This window comes from Hyla sarda, chromosome 4 (assembly GCF_029499605.1).
Source record: "Hyla sarda isolate aHylSar1 chromosome 4, aHylSar1.hap1, whole genome shotgun sequence".
Taxonomy (NCBI): Eukaryota; Metazoa; Chordata; class Amphibia; order Anura; family Hylidae; genus Hyla; species Hyla sarda.
In genome coordinates, this window is record NC_079192.1 from 39,848,055 (window position 1) to 39,867,998 (window position 19,944).

The 19,944-nt window shown below is 46.3% G+C and overlaps 1 protein-coding gene across 6 annotated transcripts in view; it reads right to left on the reverse strand.

The window, feature by feature from the left end:
* COL5A3 (collagen type V alpha 3 chain) overlaps positions 1–19,944 on the reverse strand; it is a 213,826-nt gene that overhangs the window by 42,246 nt on the left and 151,636 nt on the right. For all 6 annotated transcript variants that reach the window (XM_056570607.1, XM_056570606.1, XM_056570605.1 and 3 more), the window contains 12 exons: positions 19,891–19,944; positions 19,727–19,780; positions 18,066–18,119; positions 17,840–17,893; positions 15,343–15,387; positions 15,085–15,183; positions 14,942–14,995; positions 14,817–14,861; positions 13,764–13,817; positions 12,202–12,246; positions 11,249–11,302; positions 1,759–1,803 (listed from right to left, as the gene is read on the reverse strand). In XM_056570607.1, coding sequence (XP_056426582.1) covers positions 1,759–1,803; positions 11,249–11,302; positions 12,202–12,246; positions 13,764–13,817; positions 14,817–14,861; positions 14,942–14,995; positions 15,085–15,183; positions 15,343–15,387; positions 17,840–17,893; positions 18,066–18,119; positions 19,727–19,780; positions 19,891–19,944 — 657 coding nt within the window. The remainder of the gene's footprint in view (positions 1–1,758; positions 1,804–11,248; positions 11,303–12,201; positions 12,247–13,763; positions 13,818–14,816; positions 14,862–14,941; positions 14,996–15,084; positions 15,184–15,342; positions 15,388–17,839; positions 17,894–18,065; positions 18,120–19,726; positions 19,781–19,890) is intronic.

The following is a 19,944-nucleotide window of genomic DNA, read 5'->3' on the forward strand; positions in this document are numbered from 1 at the left end:
GTCACCACTGAATTTCGACTCGTTGAAGCCTGGCAACGAGTCGAAATTCAATCACTGCTGTGCTCGCTCCCGCCTGTCAATCAGACAGGCGGGAGCGAGCGCTTTGAAGGAAGAGGACGCGCGCAGGCTCGGGGACAAGGTAAAGTATTATGTTCACTGTATTATGTATACTGTTCACCTATACAGTATGCCTCCAGTTTCCCCACTACAACTCCCAGCATGCCCTGGGAGTTGTAGTGGGGAATCCTGGAGGGACACTGAATAGGTGAACTGAGGGGGAGTGGGTTGAGCGGAGCGGTGGGGCCGGGGGGGTTGCGGGCTGCGCGGCGGGGAGGGGGTACTCTGGGTGAACTAAGGGGGAGTGAGTTGAGCGGCGCGACGGGGCCGGGGGCGGGGGGAGGGTTGCGGGCTGCGCGGCGGGGAGCGGTATGTGCTCCGGTGTTTACCTATACAGGGTGCCTCCAGTTGTTTCCCCACTACAACTCCCAGCATGCCCTGACAGCCAATAGATGTCAGGGCAAGCTGGGAGTTGCAGTGGGGAAACAGCTGGTGGCACCCTGTATAGGTGAACTACGGGCAGAAGTGCCGGCCCCAGCAGGCATCAGTGACGTGGTGCCTGCTGGGGAAGTCTGCCTGGTAGTGAGCACACTGCCAGGCAGACAAAAAAGCATTTTTAATATGTAAAAAAAAAATTAAAGGCAGGGAGGAGGTTAGGGATAGATGGGTAATAGGCAGGGACCGAAAGAAAAAAAATGTGATGGTGGGAGCTACACTTTAAATTAACTGGTGCCAGAAAGTTAAACAGATTTGTAAATTACTTCTATTAAAAAATCTTAATCCTTCCAGTACTTACCAGCTGCTGTATAATACACAGGAAGTTCTTTTATTTTTTAATTTCCTTTCTGCCTGACCACAAGTGCTCTCTGCTGACACCTCTGCCCATGTCAGGAATTGTCCAGAGCAGGAGCAAATCCCCATAACAAACCTCTTTTGGATAGTTCCTGACATGGACAGAGGTGTCAGCAGAGAGCACTTGTGGTCAGTCAGAAAGGAAATTAAAAAATAAAATAACTTTCTGTGTATTATACAGCAGCTGATAAGTACTGGTAGGATTGGAATTTTTAATAGGATTAATATGCAAATCTGTTTAACTTTCTGGCACCAGAGGATTTTAAAGAAAATGTTTTCCAGTGGAGTACCCCTTTAAAGGGGTTATCCAGAATTAGACAGAGCTGATTCCTTTCAAAAACAGCACCACCCCTGTCCTCAGGTTATATGTGGTATTGCAGTTCAGTTCCATTCAAGTGAATGGAGCCTAGTTGTAATACCACACACAACCTGATGACAGGTGTGGCACCTGTCAACTGGCTCCAGAAAGTTAAACAGATTTGTAAATTACTTCTATTAAAAAATCTTAATCCGTCCAATAGTTATTAGCTTCTGAAGTTGAGTTGTTGTTTTCTGCCTAACTGCTTTCTGATGACTCACGTCCCGGGAGCTGTGCAGTTCCTATGGGGATATTCTCCCATCATGCACAGCTCCCGGGACGTGACATCATCATTGAGCAGTTAGACAGAAAACTTCAGAAGCTAATAACTATTGTAAGGATTAAGATTTTTTAATAGAAGTCATTTACAAATCTGTTTAACTTTCCGGAGCCAGTTGATATATATAAAAAAAAGTTTTTGACTGGAATACCCCTTTAAGTATTATTTATAATTCTTACCCAACACAACACCTTCTATTTTACCCACTTACCTTTTCCCCTTTGCTTCCTTTTGGCCCTCTCACACCAAATGCTCCCTGAAAAATAAGTCAGTAAGAGCAATTGTTAGGATATGTGCTCAAAAATACTTGTTGGAAACAGCTTTTAGTCGCTGTTCAGTGTTTGTCTGCAGTTTCATCAGATAAAACGGAGAATAAAGCAACATTCATCAGTATTCTTCTGTTATAAAAATGGACACAATGACAGAACTCAACAGAGCTTATTTTTATGTCATTGAGGTCAGTTTGGTACTTTTTGGTATACATTATGCAATTATTTTTGCCACCTGGTCGGTAATTTACCCGCACAGCTGGTATTTTGGCCATCCTGCTGGTATTTTTATATAAAAAATACCGGCCAGGTATTTATCCAAACAATCCTCCAACTCCCGGAATGTTGAACCATATACTATACCAGTGTTTCCCAACCAGAGCGCCTCCAGCTGTTGCAAAACTACAACTCCCAGCATGCCCGGACAGCCAACGGCTGTCCGGGCATGCTGGGAGTTGTAGTTTTGCAACAGCTGGAGGAAATACTGAACTATACTAAATACTACTATATAGTCCAACATGCTGGGAGTTGTAGTTTTGCAACAGCTGGAGGAAATACTGAACTATACTAAATACTAATATATAGTCCAACATGCTGGGAGTTGTAGTTTTGCAACAGCTGGAGGCATCCTGCTTGGGAAACACTGACCTATACTATATACTAATATATATTCCAACATGCTGGGAGTTGTAGTTTTGCAACAGCTGGAGGAAACACTGACATATACTATATACTACTATATAGTCCAACATGCTAGGAGCTGTAGTTTTGCAACAGCTGGAGGCACCACTGGTTGGGAAACAGTGACCTATACTGTATACTACTATATAGTCCAACATGCTGGGAGTTGTAGTTTTGCAACAGCTGGAGGTACCCTGCTTGGGAAACACTGAACTATACTATATACTACTGTATAGTCCAACATGCTGGAAGTTGTAGTTTTGCAACAGCTGGAGGCACCCTGGTTGGGAAACGGTGACCTATACTGTTTACTACTATATAGTTCAACATGCTGGAAGTTGTAGTTTTGCAACAGCTGGAGGCACCCCTGGTTGGGAAACGGTGACCTATACTATATACTACTATATAGTCCAACATGCTGGAAGTTGTAGTTTTGCCACAGCTGGAGGCACCACTGGTTGGGAAACGGTGACCTATACTGTTTACTACTATATAGTCCAACATGCTGGGAGTTGTAGTTTTGCAACAGCTGGAGGCACCACTGGTTGGGAAACGGTGACCTATACTGTTTACTACTATATAGTCCAACATGCTGGAAGTTGTAGTTTTGCAACAGCTGGAGGCACCACTGGTTGGGAAACGGTGACCTATACTATATACTACTATATAAGTCCAACATGCTGGGAGTTGTAGTTTTCATCTGGGGCAGCTGCTGAGCCACAGGCTGTATCAGGGCATGCTGGGAGTTGTAGTTAGTAGCTAGCTGTAACTCCCAAATTTCATAAAAAAAAAAAAAAAAAAAAGCATCAGGAAGACCCATCAAAATAAAAATGGTCCTGTTAAAAACTACAGATCGGAGCGCAAAAAATGAGCCCTCATACAGGCCCGTATAAAAAAGTCATAGGGGTCAGAATAGGACAAAATTTCCCCCGCATATGAGTATCCTGTGATGTCACGCATATATAATTACTTATGCAAATTAGCAAGGCCATGGTATTTTTTGGCAAGAAAGGTGGCAATAGATCTGGTACACTGTCATTTTCGTTTTTCTGCTCTTATGATGGAACAGAAAAACAGGCAGCATGATGGTAGTGTGAACAAAGCCTTAGCGAGCAGTTATACGACTAGATCTCCCCCTTACTCCAACTGATGTAGACAGTATGGAGGGCAACTTATCCCCATAACTAAAGACATTGAAGAATCATGTGGTCATTTCCTTACACTACAGCAACATTCACACTATGGATCTCCGTTGGATGCGGTAGTCCTTCTGGGTGTCCCTCCTGGCGGTCTAGGGGAGGTGTGTGTGGCCATTAGGTTCCGCACCTCCCTGCAAACACCCCGGGTACTCCTCCATGGGCAGGGTACCTACCGTTATCGGCTCTGCGGGCAGATACCTTGGCTAACCTTGAGGGGGATGCCGGGAGCATTTGTGGTCCCTTAGTAGCTTCGGCGAAAAGGGACATCGAACCAGGATCCTTGCAGGTGCCTTTTGGCCCAGAGGTGAGGGGTAGGTTTGTTGGGGGCCTCTCTCCTATCGGAGAAGGGCTTGCAACAGACCGCATCCTTTGTGCACGTTTTTTTTAGTGTAACACGTTTGCACTTTTTCTTGCACTTTGGGTGATTCGAGAGCACGTTCCTCGGCTCTTAGATAAAATATAGATCTCCGTCGCCTCTCAGCCTTTTGGCTAAAATCAAAGTATCTGTTCTTATCAGGTAGTCCACTGGTGGAAATGGATGGCTGCGTGGAGGGGGCAGGTGTACCGGGGTGCTCCAGGGCTGGTGCCATGAAACCAGCTCAACGGCTGCCCCGATGTGACCTGTTCCCTCCGGGTCTCGCCATGAGGCTGAGAGGGTCTAGAGCTGAGGTACTTTTGTGCCTCGGGGAGTGATGACCCCGAGGTGCCAAAACTCACTGGGTGTGGAAGCACGGGCACCATGATCTCTTCACCTTGTGGCACTCGCCTCTTGATTCCCGGCCTTCTGGTTAGGATCAGATACATTTTTATAGATCCGGCCGGATGTCCGGGCAGTATATCTGCACACATTCACTTATTTATTTCTTTTTGTCACTGTGCCACTTTTTGCGTGTTGTGTGTCCACAGTATTGTTAGGATGCGGTAGTCCTTCTGGGTGTCCCTCCTGGCAGTCTAGGGGAGGTGTGTGTGGCCATTAGATTCCGCACTTCCCTGCAAACACCCCGGGTACTCCTGCATGGGCAGGGTACCAACCGTTATCGGCTCTGAGGGCAGATACCTTGTCTAATGCCAAGGGGGATGCCGGGAGCATTTGTGGTCCCCTAGTAGCTTCGGCGAAAAGGGACATTGAACCTGGAACCTCGCAGGTACCTTTTAGTCCGGAGGCGAAGGGTAAGGTTTGTTGGGGGCCTCTCTCCTGTCGGAGAAGGGCTTGCGATAGACCGCATCCTTTGTGCACGTTTTTTTTTAGTGTAACACGTTTGCACTGTTTCTTGCACTTTGGGTGATTCGAGAGCACGTTCCTTGACTGGATCTCTGTCTGAAGATATTCCAAGCAGAGATTCTGTCTGCAGTGGGTACTGCCATTGGCACTAGGACTGCACAGACAGGCACCATCACCATTGACGGCAGTGCAGTCCGCACAGATTTCTGCCGAAAGTATAAAGCATGTTTATTGTTTCAACCTAGCCTGGAATCTAAATTTTCACCGTGGAATTTTCCACCGTGGAAATTCTACAGTGTGCAGCAGAATCATATAAAAGGGGTACTCCGGAAATTATTATTATTTTTTTTAATCAACTGGTGCCAGAAAATTAAACAGATTTGTAAATTACTTCTATTAATAAAATCCTTACCCTTCCAGTACTTTTTAGCAGCTGTATGCTACAGAGGAAGTTCTTTTCTTTTTAAATTATTTTTCTGTCTGACCACAGTGCTCTCTGCTGCCACCTCTGTCCATGTCAGGAACTGTCCAGAGCAGGAGGGGTTTGCTATGGGGATTTGCTCCTGCTTTGGACAGTTCCTGACACGGACAGAGGTGTCAGCAGAAAGCACTGTGGACAGACAGAAAATAAATTCAAAAAGAAGAACTGTTACGCCTAGCGCTCCGGGTCCCCGCTCCTCCCCGGAGCGCTCACGGCGTCTTTCTCCCTGCAGCTTCCCGGTCAGTCCCGCTGACCGGGAGCGCTGCTCTGTCATGGCCGTTGGGGATGCGATTCGCACAGCGGGACGCGCCCGCTCGCGAATCGCATCCCAGGTCACTTACCCGTTCCCGTCTCCTGCGGTCATGTGCTGGCGCGCGCGGCTCCGCTCTCTAGGGCGCGCGCGCGCCAGCTCCCTGAGACTTAAAGGGCCAGTGCACCAATGATTGGTGCCTGGCCCAATTAGCTTAATTGGTTCCCACCTGTTCCCTGGCTATATCTAGTCTCCTCCCTTGCACTCCCTTGCCGGATCTTGTTGCCTTAGTGCCTAGTGAAAGCGTTTGGTGTGTTTAAAAGCCAGTGTACCAGTACTCCTGCTATCTCCCCTGACTACGAATCTTGCCGCCTGCCCCCGACCTTCTGCTACGTCCGACTTTGCTTCTGCCTACTCCCTTGTACCTCGCCTATCTTCAGCAGCCAGAGAGGTGAGCCGTTGCTAGTGGATACGACCTGGTCACTACCGCCGCAGCAAGACCATCCCGCTTTGCGGCGGGCTCTGGTGAAAACCAGTAGTGGCTTAGAACCGGTCCACTAGCGCGGTCCTCGCCATCCCTCTCTGGCACAGAGGATCCACTACCTGCCAGCCGGCATCGTGACAGTAGATCCGGCCATGGATCCCGCTGAGGTTCCCCTGCCAGTTGCCTCAGATATCACCACGGTGGTCGCCCAGCAAGCCCGACAGATCGCCCATCTAACCCACCAGCTGTCGGAAGTGTCCACCATTGTGCACCAGCAACAGTCACAGCTACAGCAAGTTCAGTCTCAGCTACAGCAGCAACAACCATCTCCTCCGCCAGCTCCTGCACCCCTTCCGCAGCGAGTGGCCACTCCTAGCCTCCGCCTGTCTTTGCCGGACAAATTTAATGGGGACTCTAAGTTTTGCCGTGGCTTTCTTTCGCAATGTTCCTTGCACTTAGAGATGATGTCGGATCAGTTTCCTACTGAAAGGTCTAAGGTGGCTTTCGTAGTCAGCCTTCTGTCTGGAAAAGCCCTGTCATGGGCCACACCGCTCTGGGACCGCAATGACCCCGTCACTGCCTCTGTACACTCCTTCTTCTCGGAAATTCGAAGTGTCTTTGAGGAACCTGCCCGAGCCTCTTCTGCTGAGACTGCCCTGCTGAACCTGGTCCAGGGTAATTCCTCCGTTGGCGAGTACGCCATACAATTCCGTACTCTTGCTTCTGAACTATCCTGGAATAATGAGGCTCTCTGCGCGACCTTTAAAAAAGGCCTATCCAGCAACATTAAAGATGTTCTGGCCGCACGAGAGACTCCTGCTAGCCTGCATGAACTCATTCATCTAGCCACTCGCATTGACATGCGTTTTTCTGAGAGGCATCAAGAGCTCCGCCAGGAAAAAGACTTAGATCTCTGGACACCTCTCCCACAGTCTCCACTGCATTCTGCGCCTAGGCCTCCCGCCGAGGAGGCCATGCAAGTGGATCGGTCTCGCCTGACCTTGGAAGAGAGGAATCGCCGTAAGGAGGAGAATCTTTGTCTGTACTGTGCCAGTACTGAACATTTTTTGGTGGATTGCCCAATCCGTCCTCCACGCCTGGGAAACGCACGCTCGCACTCAGCTCTCGTGGGTGTGGCGTCTCTTGATGCTAAGTCGGCTTCTCCACGTCTCTCGGTGCCTGTTCGGATTTCTACTTCAGCCAGCTCTCCCCTCTCAGCCGTGGCCTGCCTGGACTCTGGAGCTTCTGGGAATTTTATTCGGGAGTCCTTAGTGAATAAATTCCGCATTCCGGTGACCCGTCTTGTCAAGCCACTCCACATTTCCGCGGTCAACGGAGCCAGGTTGGATTGCACCGTGCGTTACCGCACGGAGCCCCTCCTAATGTGCATCGGACCTCATCACGAGGAAATTAAATTTTTTGTCCTTCCTAATTGCACTTCCGAAATTCTCCTTGGACTACCCTGGCTTCAACACCATTCCCCAACCCTGGATTGGTCCACTGGGGAGATCAAGAGTTGGGGTCCCTCTTGTTCCAAGGACTGCCTTCAACCGGTTCCCAGTAATCCCTGCCGTGATCCTGTGGTTCCTCCTGTATCCGTTCCCCCTAAGGTCATTAAGGACTCTGCCTGCCACAGGAAATGCCTCTCCCCCCCTCCCAGTCCCATCAGGCAAACCTCTGTGTCCCCTCATGGCCCTCGTCCTGGTGTCACACTGCCCCGTGCCAGGTCTCGCCCTCTGCCCTCCCTCCCCATTCCTACTCCTGCTGTACTGCCTGCCATTGAGGAAACCATCCATTCCTTCCCGGTGTCCTCATCCCAGGGGAGGCAGTCACCGGACAAAAAAAAGGGGAGACCTAAGGGGGGGGGTACTGTTACGCCTAGCGCTCCGGGTCCCCGCTCCTCCCCGGAGCGCTCACGGCGTCTTTCTCCCTGCAGCTTCCCGGTCAGTCCCGCTGACCGGGAGCGCTGCTCTGTCATGGCCGTTGGGGATGCGATTCGCACAGCGGGACGCGCCCGCTCGCGAATCGCATCCCAGGTCACTTACCCGTTCCCGTCTCCTGCGGTCATGTGCTGGCGCGCGCGGCTCCGCTCTCTAGGGCGCGCGCGCGCCAGCTCCCTGAGACTTAAAGGGCCAGTGCACCAATGATTGGTGCCTGGCCCAATTAGCTTAATTGGTTCCCACCTGTTCCCTGGCTATATCTAGTCTCCTCCCTTGCACTCCCTTGCCGGATCTTGTTGCCTTAGTGCCTAGTGAAAGCGTTTGGTGTGTTTAAAAGCCAGTGTACCAGTACTCCTGCTATCTCCCCTGACTACGAATCTTGCCGCCTGCCCCCGACCTTCTGCTACGTCCGACTTTGCTTCTGCCTACTCCCTTGTACCTCGCCTATCTTCAGCAGCCAGAGAGGTGAGCCGTTGCTAGTGGATACGACCTGGTCACTACCGCCGCAGCAAGACCATCCCGCTTTGCGGCGGGCTCTGGTGAAAACCAGTAGTGGCTTAGAACCGGTCCACTAGCGCGGTCCTCGCCATCCCTCTCTGGCACAGAGGATCCACTACCTGCCAGCCGGCATCGTGACAAGAACTTCCTCTTTAGTATACAGCAGCTGATAAGTACTGGAAGGATTAAGATTTTTAAATAGAAGTAATTTACAAATCTGTTTAACTATCTGGCACCAGTTGATTTAAAAAAAAAAAATTCCACCAGAGTACCCCTTGTCTAGGGACGGAGTACCCCTTTAATGGCAGGTTGACTTTTACATGATCCATTCCCCCTAATATTGAAAAATGTGGTTAAAGTTTTCTTAACTGAGCTTTTACCTTCCAGCAACTTTTATTCTTGACAATGATTTTATAGAATTTTTAATTTTTTTTAATTTATTTAAGGAATTGCAAAGTGCAGTGCTTTCTTTAGGGCACTATTTTTTTTTTTTTTTACAAAAACAGTGTCAACCATGGGACCCACAATGCCAATTCTGTTGCTTACTATGAGAAATCTCTCCTCCTATAGCTATGGTTGACTTTTATAGTAGGCCTAACAGAGTGAATTCCAACTTTATTATTATGAGGGTACCCCCGAAAGTTTTTGTTACTCCCTGGGTGCCAGTGCATCCTAAAATTCTTGCCCAGTGTTGTTTTCTGGCCCAGATTTGTTGCCTTTTCCAGGTATCTTTTGAAGCCTAAAATGAGTTTTCTATATTGAGAGTTGACTAATCCTGGTGACTCCAATTCCCTACTTGAGGAGCAAGAGAAAAGTGCCGAGAAGAGAAGCTGGACACACATCATAGAAACACTAGGACCAGTCAGGGCTTCAGGTTGGGGCTAGATAGCAATTGACTACCCAGGCTACACATCTATAGAAGGCCTGCACCCCGCAGTTAGCATTGCAGCTCAAGCTCAGGTATGAGTGAAGGGCTTTTTTACGGAGGATCCACTGAGAGCAATCCAGTTCAGTGTCTGTATATCTCTCACTAGAGAGAACCGGGGAAGTTCGGCGTTCTAGAGGATAGTTAAAGGGGTACTCCGCCTCTCAGCGTTTGGAACAAACTGTTCCGAACGCTGGAGCTGGCGCCGGGAGCTCGTGATGCCATAGCCCCGCCCCCTCATGACATCATGCTCCGCCCCCTCAATGCAAGTCTATGGGAGGGGGCGTGACGGCTGTCACGCCCCCTCCCATAGACTTGCATTGAGGGGGCAGGATGTGACATCATGAGGGGGCGGGGCTTTGATGTCACGAGCTCCCGGCGCCGGCTCCAGTGTTCAGAACAGTTTGTTCCAAACGCTGAGCGGCGGAGTACCCCTTTAAGGTGCTTCAGGTACCCCAATATCCCACTTCTTTACTTTCACAAGCCAACACCCTACTTCAGCCACATTTGGTTACTGTGGGGGAGAGTTATCCAAACCTGTACAGAGGAACAGTTGCTGAGTTGCCCATAGCAACCAATCAGATCGCTTCTTTCACTTTGCAGAGGCCTTTCCAGAAATGAAAGAAGCGATCTGATTGGTTGCTATGGACAACTCAGCAACTTTTCCTCTGGACGGGTTTTGATAAATCTCCCCCTGTGAGTTTCTAAGAGACAGTGCTGCCATATTCTGAAATATTTACCTCAGAAATGACTGTTTTTATGTTGACATCTTTCCAGTGTCTGCACCACAACACCCGAATACCACATGACACTTTACAGGGATCGCCCGGGGGAAACCAGTACCACTGTACTACCCCAGCCAATGGAGCCTGGGATAAACCTGTGCACGCTTCTGCTCCACTTTGGCCAGTCCACTGGTTTCACCCTTTTATGTTCCCTCTGGGTTTCCTCATTTAGGGTACGTTCAGACAGGCGGATTTACAGCGGATTTTATGCTGTGGATCCGCCACTGAAGGACCTCTGTAAGCTGCCTTTACATGTGCCTGCTTGGAGCGGCAACATGCAGACACACTGAAGCGATGTGCGAGTCGCCGCCCATGCGGGGTGTACTCACACACATTGCAGCCGCTCCCCCTGCTCAATGAGCTAGGCCGTGAGCTGCCGCAATGTACGAGTATACTGCGCATGCATCGCAGTGTGTCTGCTCGTAGCGGCGTATTGCCGCTACGAGCAGACACATGTAAAGGCAGCATATAGAGGTCCCTCAGCGGCAGATCCGCACCGAAATACGCACGGAAAATCGACTAGTCTGAACGTACCCTTAGGGTACGTTCACACGGCGGATTACCTGCGGAATTTCCGCAGGCGGAAAATCACACGGCGGAAAATCCGTTGCGAATTCTGCTACCATTGACTTCAATGGGTCAGCAGGAAATCTGTAATTGAGGCAAATTTGCAGATTTTCCTTCGGACCCATTGAAGTCAATGGTAGCAAAATCCGCTGCGGATTTTCCGAAGTAAATACACTGCGGAAATTCCTCAATCTGTCCATGTGAACGTACCCTTACATACAAACTAGTAGAAAGTACTGTAATGTGTTTTTAAAAGGATTATGAGTATCCTTTGCCTGTGTAGCCGGATGCAAGAACACATATGATACACCCACCCCTGAATACTACAGAAGAACTATACGGAATTACTTATAATATCATCGTTGTTGATTCATTATCATCAGTGACCACATATTCTTACCTTAACACCACGGGTTCCAGGGTATCCAATGGGACCAGGAGATCCAGGAGAACCCTGATATAAAAAGAAAAAATAAAGTGATAAATGCAAAAAAGACCCCATGTTTCTCAATTTACTCTGCTGGGACAAGCAAAATATAAGGGACTCATCTTAAATTTTACGAGGATATAAATTATTTTTTTTTTGCCCTTTAGTGATTTCATACTATGTTTAAAGGGGTACTCCGGTGGAAAACTTTTTTTTTCTTTTAATCAACTGGTGCCAGAAAGTTAAACAGATTTGTAAATGACTTCTATTAAAAAGTCTTAATCCTTTCAGTACTTATTAGCTGCTGAATACTACAGAGGAAATTATTTTCTTTCTGGAACACAGAGCTCTCTGCTGACATCACGAGCACAGTGCTCTCTGCTGACATCTCTGTCCATTTTAAGAACTGTCCAGAGTAGGAGAAAATCCTCATAGCAAGCATATGCTACTCTGGGCAGTTCCTAAAATGGACAGAGATGTCAGCAGAGAGCACTGTGGTCATGATGTCAGCAGAGAGCACTGTGTTTCAAAGAGAAAATAATTTTCCCTGTAGTATTCAGCAGCTAATAAGTACTGGAAGGATTAAGATTTTTTAATAGAAGTAATTTACAAATCTGTTTAACTCTCTGGCACCAGTTGATTTAAAAAAAAAAAAAATTCCATCGGAGTCCCCCTTTAATTCCAAAACCGTCTTAAGCTTTAAGGACACGGACCATCTTATGGTACATGAACTGCAATTCTGGTCCATACTACGTATTGTAGTCCCTTGGCTCCATGTGGTACCAATGCGTACTACAGTAGTTTAGATTAGAATTTTGTCTTTAATTCTTCGGAGCTTGTGACAATATATTTTTTTCTTACAGTTTGAGATGTTTTCCTCGAAAATGTTACTATCCAATTGTATTTAATTTCATGCAAACACTCACTTGAACGCCCTTCTCTCCAGCAGGTCCTTCTCTACCAGGATGTCCCTAATAAGAACATAGACAAAATGAAGATATGATTAGTGGTTATATCAATATAATGTCACGTATACGTGTCGAGGTACTGCTCTGTATCTTGCTATTTGTACTTGAAGAATTCCCAACCTATACCCCAAATGTAGCCATAGGCTCCCATTTACCCAATAGACTGGCCAATCAGTTGGGGGGTATGTATTAATATACCTTTTTTTTCTTTCTTCTTTATAGGAAAATGTAGAAGATTGTGCTTTCCTATCCAAAAAATTGGATATTTATTGTAGCCACAGGATTACGGCTAAACTGTGGAGCCAACCATTGGAAATTTAAAGGGGTACTCGGGGGGGAGGGAACAATTTTTTTTTTTAAATCAACTGGTGCCAGAAAGTTATACATATTTGTAAATTACTTCTATAGAAAAATCTTAATCCTTCCAGAACTTATCAGCTGCTGCATGCTCCACAGGAAGTTCTTTTCTTTTTTTATTTCTTTTCTGTCTGACCACAGTGCTCTCTGCTGACACCTCTGTCTGTATCAGTAACTGTCCAGAGTAGGAGCAAATTTACATAGCAAACCTCTCCTGCTCTGGACAGTTCCTGACATGGACAGAGGTGTCAGCAGAGAGCACTGTGGTCAGACAGAAAGGAAATCCAAAAAGAAAAGAACTTCCTCTGCAGTATACAGCAGCTGATAAGTACTGGAAGGATTAAGATTTATAAATAGAAGTCATTTACAAATCTGTTTAACTTTCTGGCACCAGTTGATTTAAAAAAAATAAAATAAAAAATAGTTTTCCACCAGAGTACCCCTTTAAGTTGTGAATTACTCCCAACATATACCTCCGATATACAGTATTAGGGTTCGGTAATATATACATAGGGACTACACAATATGTTGGAAGAAGTAAATGGGCATAGGGACAAATATCTAATGTATATGTGGTTTCGGTTCAGCTTCTTCTGGATCCGCACATTAACATGAAGCTAGAGGGTTAACCTCGACTGACCCATATGACTTATGAAATATTACCAATCTATCTTGTTTAGCTCATTGCAGAAACTTTGGATTAAATCTTTTTTTTTTTGCTTCCAGTGATGATAAATGAAGTTTTTACTGGCGCCAAATGACAACAGGCTGATTCCAGTGCTCTGGTTAAAATATCCATATGATATCATCATGGGTGTACGCCCATGCCCGTTCCAAAACGAAGTCTCCTAGACATGAAATCTGTGTCTTTAATGCATTCTTAGGCCCAGTCATCACTGTACTTCATTCCCGGATCATGACTTATCGCTCAAACTAGGTCATAGGATTCCAATGTCTCTTTATTGATACTTTATGGGAAAGTTCCTTCATCCATGTCGGGGGTCCTATCAACACTTACATGACTATTTTATGTTATTTTAGGACATGTATGACTGGAACAGATTAGAGTATAATGATATTAATTCTTTATAATATTTGTGCCAGGACATTATGCCCGGTATTAATATATATCTGTGAATGGTTGGGTACACAACTCTACTCACCGGAGGCCCATCGGACCCAGCCAGACCGGGTATTCCCTGCTTTCCTGGTGGACCCTAGACAAAGTGACAGAGACAATGGTTACATTTTTGTCCTAGACATAAATATATTTGGTAATAACCTAAACATCGGACCATTGTTTTCTGTGTTTGTTGCATTTACACTGTAGGAACTATAGAAGTCTACTCTACAGGGTTGCCTTTGTGTTGGATGAATGAGAAGAGAATAGGTGATATATTTGCAAAAGTTACTTCTAGAGATGAACGGATCTTTCAACATTTGCCCTTCAATTGCCCACGCAAAATATTTACGGGGCAAGGGCCCCCTGTCAAAGACAGGAGTCCCTGGTCATGTACAGTATACTGTATTGGTAGGAATTGCGGTAGACGGGAGACCATATGTCACTCACTAAAAACCTTCTTGTATTGAAAGTAAATTGGAAAATAAAGATATGTCGTTAAACATTAACAGGGAGGTTTTTTGTTAACCAGGCTTGGTAATAATAATAACAATAATGATCATAATAATGAAAAAAAAACAACAACCCTGTACTCACTTGCACTTCTTGGTCTTGGTCTCATCCAGTACCTGAGATAGGTCACTGTTGCAGCCACTGAGTGACTGAGCAGACACTTCCTTGTGTTGAGATGAAGACCAGGAAGTGATGTACTCCGTGAGTAGTGCTGGCTGGGGATCGGGATAGTTTTTTTTGTACATACTTACCCCAGGCTAGCCATGATTAATAAAAAAAAAAAGGATTCCCCAGAAAACCCCATTAGTATTTTTGTTGGTTTGTTACTGCGACTCAGTTCCTCTTCACTTCAATGAGAAGTGAGCTGCAGTAATCTGACATGGCCACTACACAGTGAACGGAGTCATCTTCTTCCAGACCCATTCACAGGGTACATATGGCCGCCTAGGCTCTGCCAAACAGCTGATCGGCGGGGCTGCCGGATGTGGGCCCTACGACAATCAAATATTGATGGCCTCTCCTAAAGAAAGGCCATCAACCCGTGTAACTGGAAACCCCCTTGATTACATGGCAAATGACTTACCTTCTCTCCTGGCATTCCAATGTGACCTTGAGGTCCTGGCAATCCCTAAAATGATAAAGTTTTGTTATCTCAAAGAAACTTTATTTGGTTAACCTTGTGCATACGTGACTTTTTTCATTGCTTACATGAGGTCCTGGGTTTCCTTGTTGCCCATTGGGCCCAGCTTCTCCTTGAATACCCTGTAAAATAAGAAAATAAATATTCCAGACTGTAAAGATTCACTAAAACCTTGATAACAATGTATTCCGTGTTCCAGTCTGTTACGTACTTGGTTTCCCTTTGGTCCTGGAGCTCCATCAATGCCATTAATGCCCTGCTGACCCGGTGGTCCAGGAGGTCCCCTGGGACCCACCAAGCCACGTTCACCCTGCAAAGAGAAGGAAAAACACATGCCTCTCCATCAATACTTCCTCAGTTGACATAGATCTACAGTAAACTAGGACGTGGATCCATTTGAGGACCCTATAAGTTGGATGAAAATCCAATAACTTTTCTGCAAAGAAGGTGGAATAGTAAAACTACTTACTGCCTCTCCGGGGGAACCTGCAGGTCCTGAAGGTCCATCAGAACCCTAGAAAATAGAAACCGAAGGAAAACTTCTAAAATGTTAAACAGAACAAGACTATAATTCTGAATAAGTTGTATTTATTATAACATTTTAGAATATTGACTATAAGTCCATCCTCTTAAAGGGGTACTCCACTGCCCTAGCGTTTGGAACATTTTGTTCCAAACGCTTGGAGCGGGCAGCGGGCGGTTGTGATGTCACAGCCATGCCCTTCGTGATGTCACACTACACCCCCTCAATGCAAGTCTATGGGAGGGGGCGTGGCCACGCCCCCTCCCATAGACTTGCATTGAGGGGGTGTGGTGTGACGTCACGAGGGAGCGCCGCCATGTCGTCACGACCCCAGCCACCCGCACCCAGAGTGCTGCACAGAGATCGTGGGGGTCCCAGCGGCGGGACCCCCGTGATCAGACATCTTATCCCCTATCCTTTAGATAGGGGATAAGATGTCTAGGGGCGAGTACATCTTTAAAGAGTAGATAGACTCTGTCGGTGGACAGCTCTTTTCCCCTTACTCCCTATACACTTGAAGTGCTTGGTTCAGCCAAACATGCAATAGGAAAGAAAAGTAGGATGCTGCCAGACACCTGTGGTGATGGCTTATGTTCCTTGAGATTGGGCAATGACATTTAAAGGGGTTATCCAGGAAAAAAAATGTTTTTTTTTATATATCAACTGGTTCCAGAAAGTTAAACAGATTTGTAAATTACTTCTATTAAAAAATCTTAATCCTTTCAGTACTTATGAGCTGCTGAAGTTGAGTTGTTCTTTTCTGTCTAAGTCCTCTCTGATGACACCTGTCTCGGGAACTGTCCAGAGTAGAAGCAAATCCCCAGAGCAAACCTCTTCTACTCTGTGCAGTTCCCAAGACAAGCAGAGATGTCAGCAGAGAGCAGTGTTGCCAGACAGAAAAGAACAACTCAACTTCAGCAGCTGATAATTATTGGAAGGATAAAGATTTTTTAATAGAAGTAATTTACAAATCTGTTTAACTTTCTGGAGACAGTTAATAAAAAAAATACAAATTTTTCCTGGAATACCCCTTCTTTCCCCCAACATCATCATGCCAAAAGTCGGCATACCCCTATATACATTCGCATAGTCAACTAGTCCTGCTAAAATTAGTAGGTTCGATTGACTTTTCTCTTTTGTGTATGAACACTTTTAAATAAGAATTATTATAAGAAAAACTGATCGATTTGTTCATCTTCTGATATATAAAGAACTATGGAAAATTTTACATAACCTTTGGCAATGTTTTTTTTCCATCACTGACATTACATATACAGAAGGTTTTCAGTGGGTTCAGAACCATTTCCAATAGCCGGGACTGGGGACGTGACGTCATGCCACGCCCCCTCCATTCATGTCTATGGGAGGGGGCGTGACGCCCCCTCCCATAGACATGAATGGAGGGGGAGTGGCGTGACGTCACGTCCCCAGTCCCAGAAACCCGGAGGTTTCCGAAACTGGAGATGCAGCACCCGCATAGAATGCGGGTGCTGAAGGAAGATAACGGAGGGTCTCAGCAGGGCCCCCCCCCCCCCCAATCAGACATCTGGATAGGAGATAAAATGTTTTTGCCCGGAATACCCCTTTAAGCTGGCCGCACATGCAAAATAAAAGTTTCTTAAATGTTACTAGGCCATTGGAGGAGCAACAGGATGACTCCTAGAGACTATGTTACATGTCTACATAATTACAATAGGACCCGTGTATGGGTGTCATACGGCTTCCCTGGTAACATGTCAAAAGTTTGGATCACTACTGTGTGCTACTCTACTTCTTGGCTGTCAGTTAAATCTGACCTTTTCACTATATAGGTCTATTAAGCAAAAAGGTCAGATCTGCTGGCCGGCTGGGGAGTGGAGCAACAAGCCGCTATAACTTATTAATAGTATAACTAGCAATTGCATTAGGTCTTTGGAGTGAGGCATTTGAGGTGTCTGGGCAACATGTCAAAAGTTTGTTTTAATAATAGTAACTAGAGATGAGCGAACTTACAGTGAATTCGATTCGTCACAAACTTCTCGGCTCGGCAGTTGATGACTTATCCTGTATAAATTAGTTCAGCTTTCAGGTGCTCCGGTGGGCTGGAAAAGATGGATACAGTCCTAGGAAAGAGTCTGCTAGGACTGTATCCACCTTTTCCAGCCCACTGGAGCACCTGAAAGCTGAACTCATTTACGCAGGAAAAGTCATCAACCGCCGAGCCGAGAAGTTTGTGACGAATCGAATTTACTGTAAGTTCCCTCATCTCTAATAGTAACCCTTAAAATAGGGAATAACTAGCGGATCAGTGGCTTGCAGGCTAGTAGGGACCAAACATTGACTAGCAGGGATGCTGCTTCCAATAGGTGGCAACAGAGAGTAAGTTTCTTCCTTCTGGATGAGGGCTACTTTGCAAAATAGAAGAGAAATACAGAGATAATATTCTGCTATGTGAAGATTTTACCTTTTCCCCTTTGTTTCCAGATGGACCAACTAGACCTTGACCTCCTAGATCTCCCTGTGGTAAAAAAAAAAAAAAAAAGATAGTCAATCAATCTATGTAAACCTTCATAGAACCAACAACCCTATATGCACATTGGCATCATCCTGGTCTTCACCTCCAATGACGAATGGACCGAATGGCAGAAGTTATCTTATAAACCGCTCCTTGTGCCAATATTTCTACTTACCCGGTGACCTTTCTCTCCTGGAAGTCCAGGCAAGCCATCAAATCCACGATCTCCCTAAAGGAGACACAACCATTAATTCAAGATATTTTTGTACATAGCTTTTATATATACTTGTATGTAGTGGTGTTTCCTCCCATTCCATATCCAGTACTGTTGATGTGTGAATTCGTAAGGTAGCTCATTGATGTATGAAAAATTATTCAAGATCTGACCGTACAAAATGATCATCGACAAAATTCAGACTCTAGGTAGCAATAGGAAAGTGTCTATTGTTGGGCTTAACTTATTCCAAGTGGCCACATGATCATCAATTGACATAATGGACTGACCATGTGGCTTCTTAAGAGAACAGAATGTAGACAACGGGAGATAAAGTGGAAACCATTGGCTTATCCCTTTCATTACTTTTTTGAAGGATGCACACAGTTAAAGGGGTACTCCGTCCCTAGACATCTTATCCCCTATCCAAAGGGGTCACGATGCTGGGGACCCCCGCGATCTCAGCTGTGGCACCCCAGACATCCAGTGCACAGAGAAAAGTTCACTCCGTGCCGGATGATTGGCGATGCTGGGTGGAGGCTCGTGACGTCATGGCCACGCCCCCTCAATGCTAGTCTATAAGAGGGAGCGTGATGCTCTAAACGAACAACCCCCACAATCAGACATCTTATCCCCTATACTTTGGATAAGGGTTAAGATGTCTAGGGACGGAGTACCCCTTTAAAGGATTATTCCCACCTTAGACATTTGTTACATATCCAGCCATCGAGAGAAGGGTTGCCACCTGACCTCCAATCTGCCAGGTAAGGGTGCAACCACTGTCCAGGCAGACAATGAATGCAGAGACAGCTAGATATGTGGGTCTTTCCATTTAGGCTCATAGAAAACAACCAAACTAGATGGTTTATGGTGGAAAAAAAAATTCAAGATCCTGCAGAGCAGGTAACATTCATTCAAGCTTTGGTAAGGATTAACATTCTCAAGTCCGCCTGACAGATCATGACTTAAAGGGGTACTCCGCCCCTAGACATTTTATCCTCTATCCAAATGATAGGGGATAAGATGTCTGATCATGGGGGTCCCTCCGCTGGGGACCACCGCAATCTCCCTGCAGCACCCGGTGTTTGTTTAGCGTTGGGTGCAGTGCTGGAGGCTCGTGACGTCACACCCACGCCCCCTCAATGCAAGTCTATGGCAGGGGGATTGATGGCCGTCACACCCCCTCCCATAGACTTGCATTGAGGGGGCGTGGCCATGACCTCACAGGTGGAGCGTGGACGTGACATCACGAACCTCTGCAACGCTAGTCATCCGGCATGGAGCGAAGCTGCACCGGATGTCTGGGGTGCGGCAGCCGAGATCGTGGGGGTCCTAAACGGCGGTACCCCCGCAATCAGACATCATATCTCCTATCCTTTGGATAGGGGATATGATGTCTAGGGGTGGAGTACCCCTTTAAGGAAACCCCAATAAACACCTGCAAAATCCCCAAAAAATTATTTGCTTGAGGTTCCTGAGAACTTGAGAAACACAGATGAGCCAGGATTCAGCATACTAAGTTATATTGTTTCATGGTCATATGGTGGCTAGTGTATTTATCACATCATGAAAAGTGTGCAGGGTGTTATAGTGTTTATGACGTGTCAAGGTTCTTCACCTACCTTTATTCCCGTTTCCCCAGGCACACCGCGGCCACCATCTGCTCCCCCACGTCCCTGTGTAAATATCAAGGAATATTTCATGAAAATATGAAGTAGAGTGAAAAAAGGAGAAAAAGGAAATAATAGAGACATTTGCAGAATGTACATTCATGTTTAGAACTTACTCTTTTGCCAATCTTTCCAGGAGGCCCTGGGATACCCTGAAAGCCCCGTGGGCC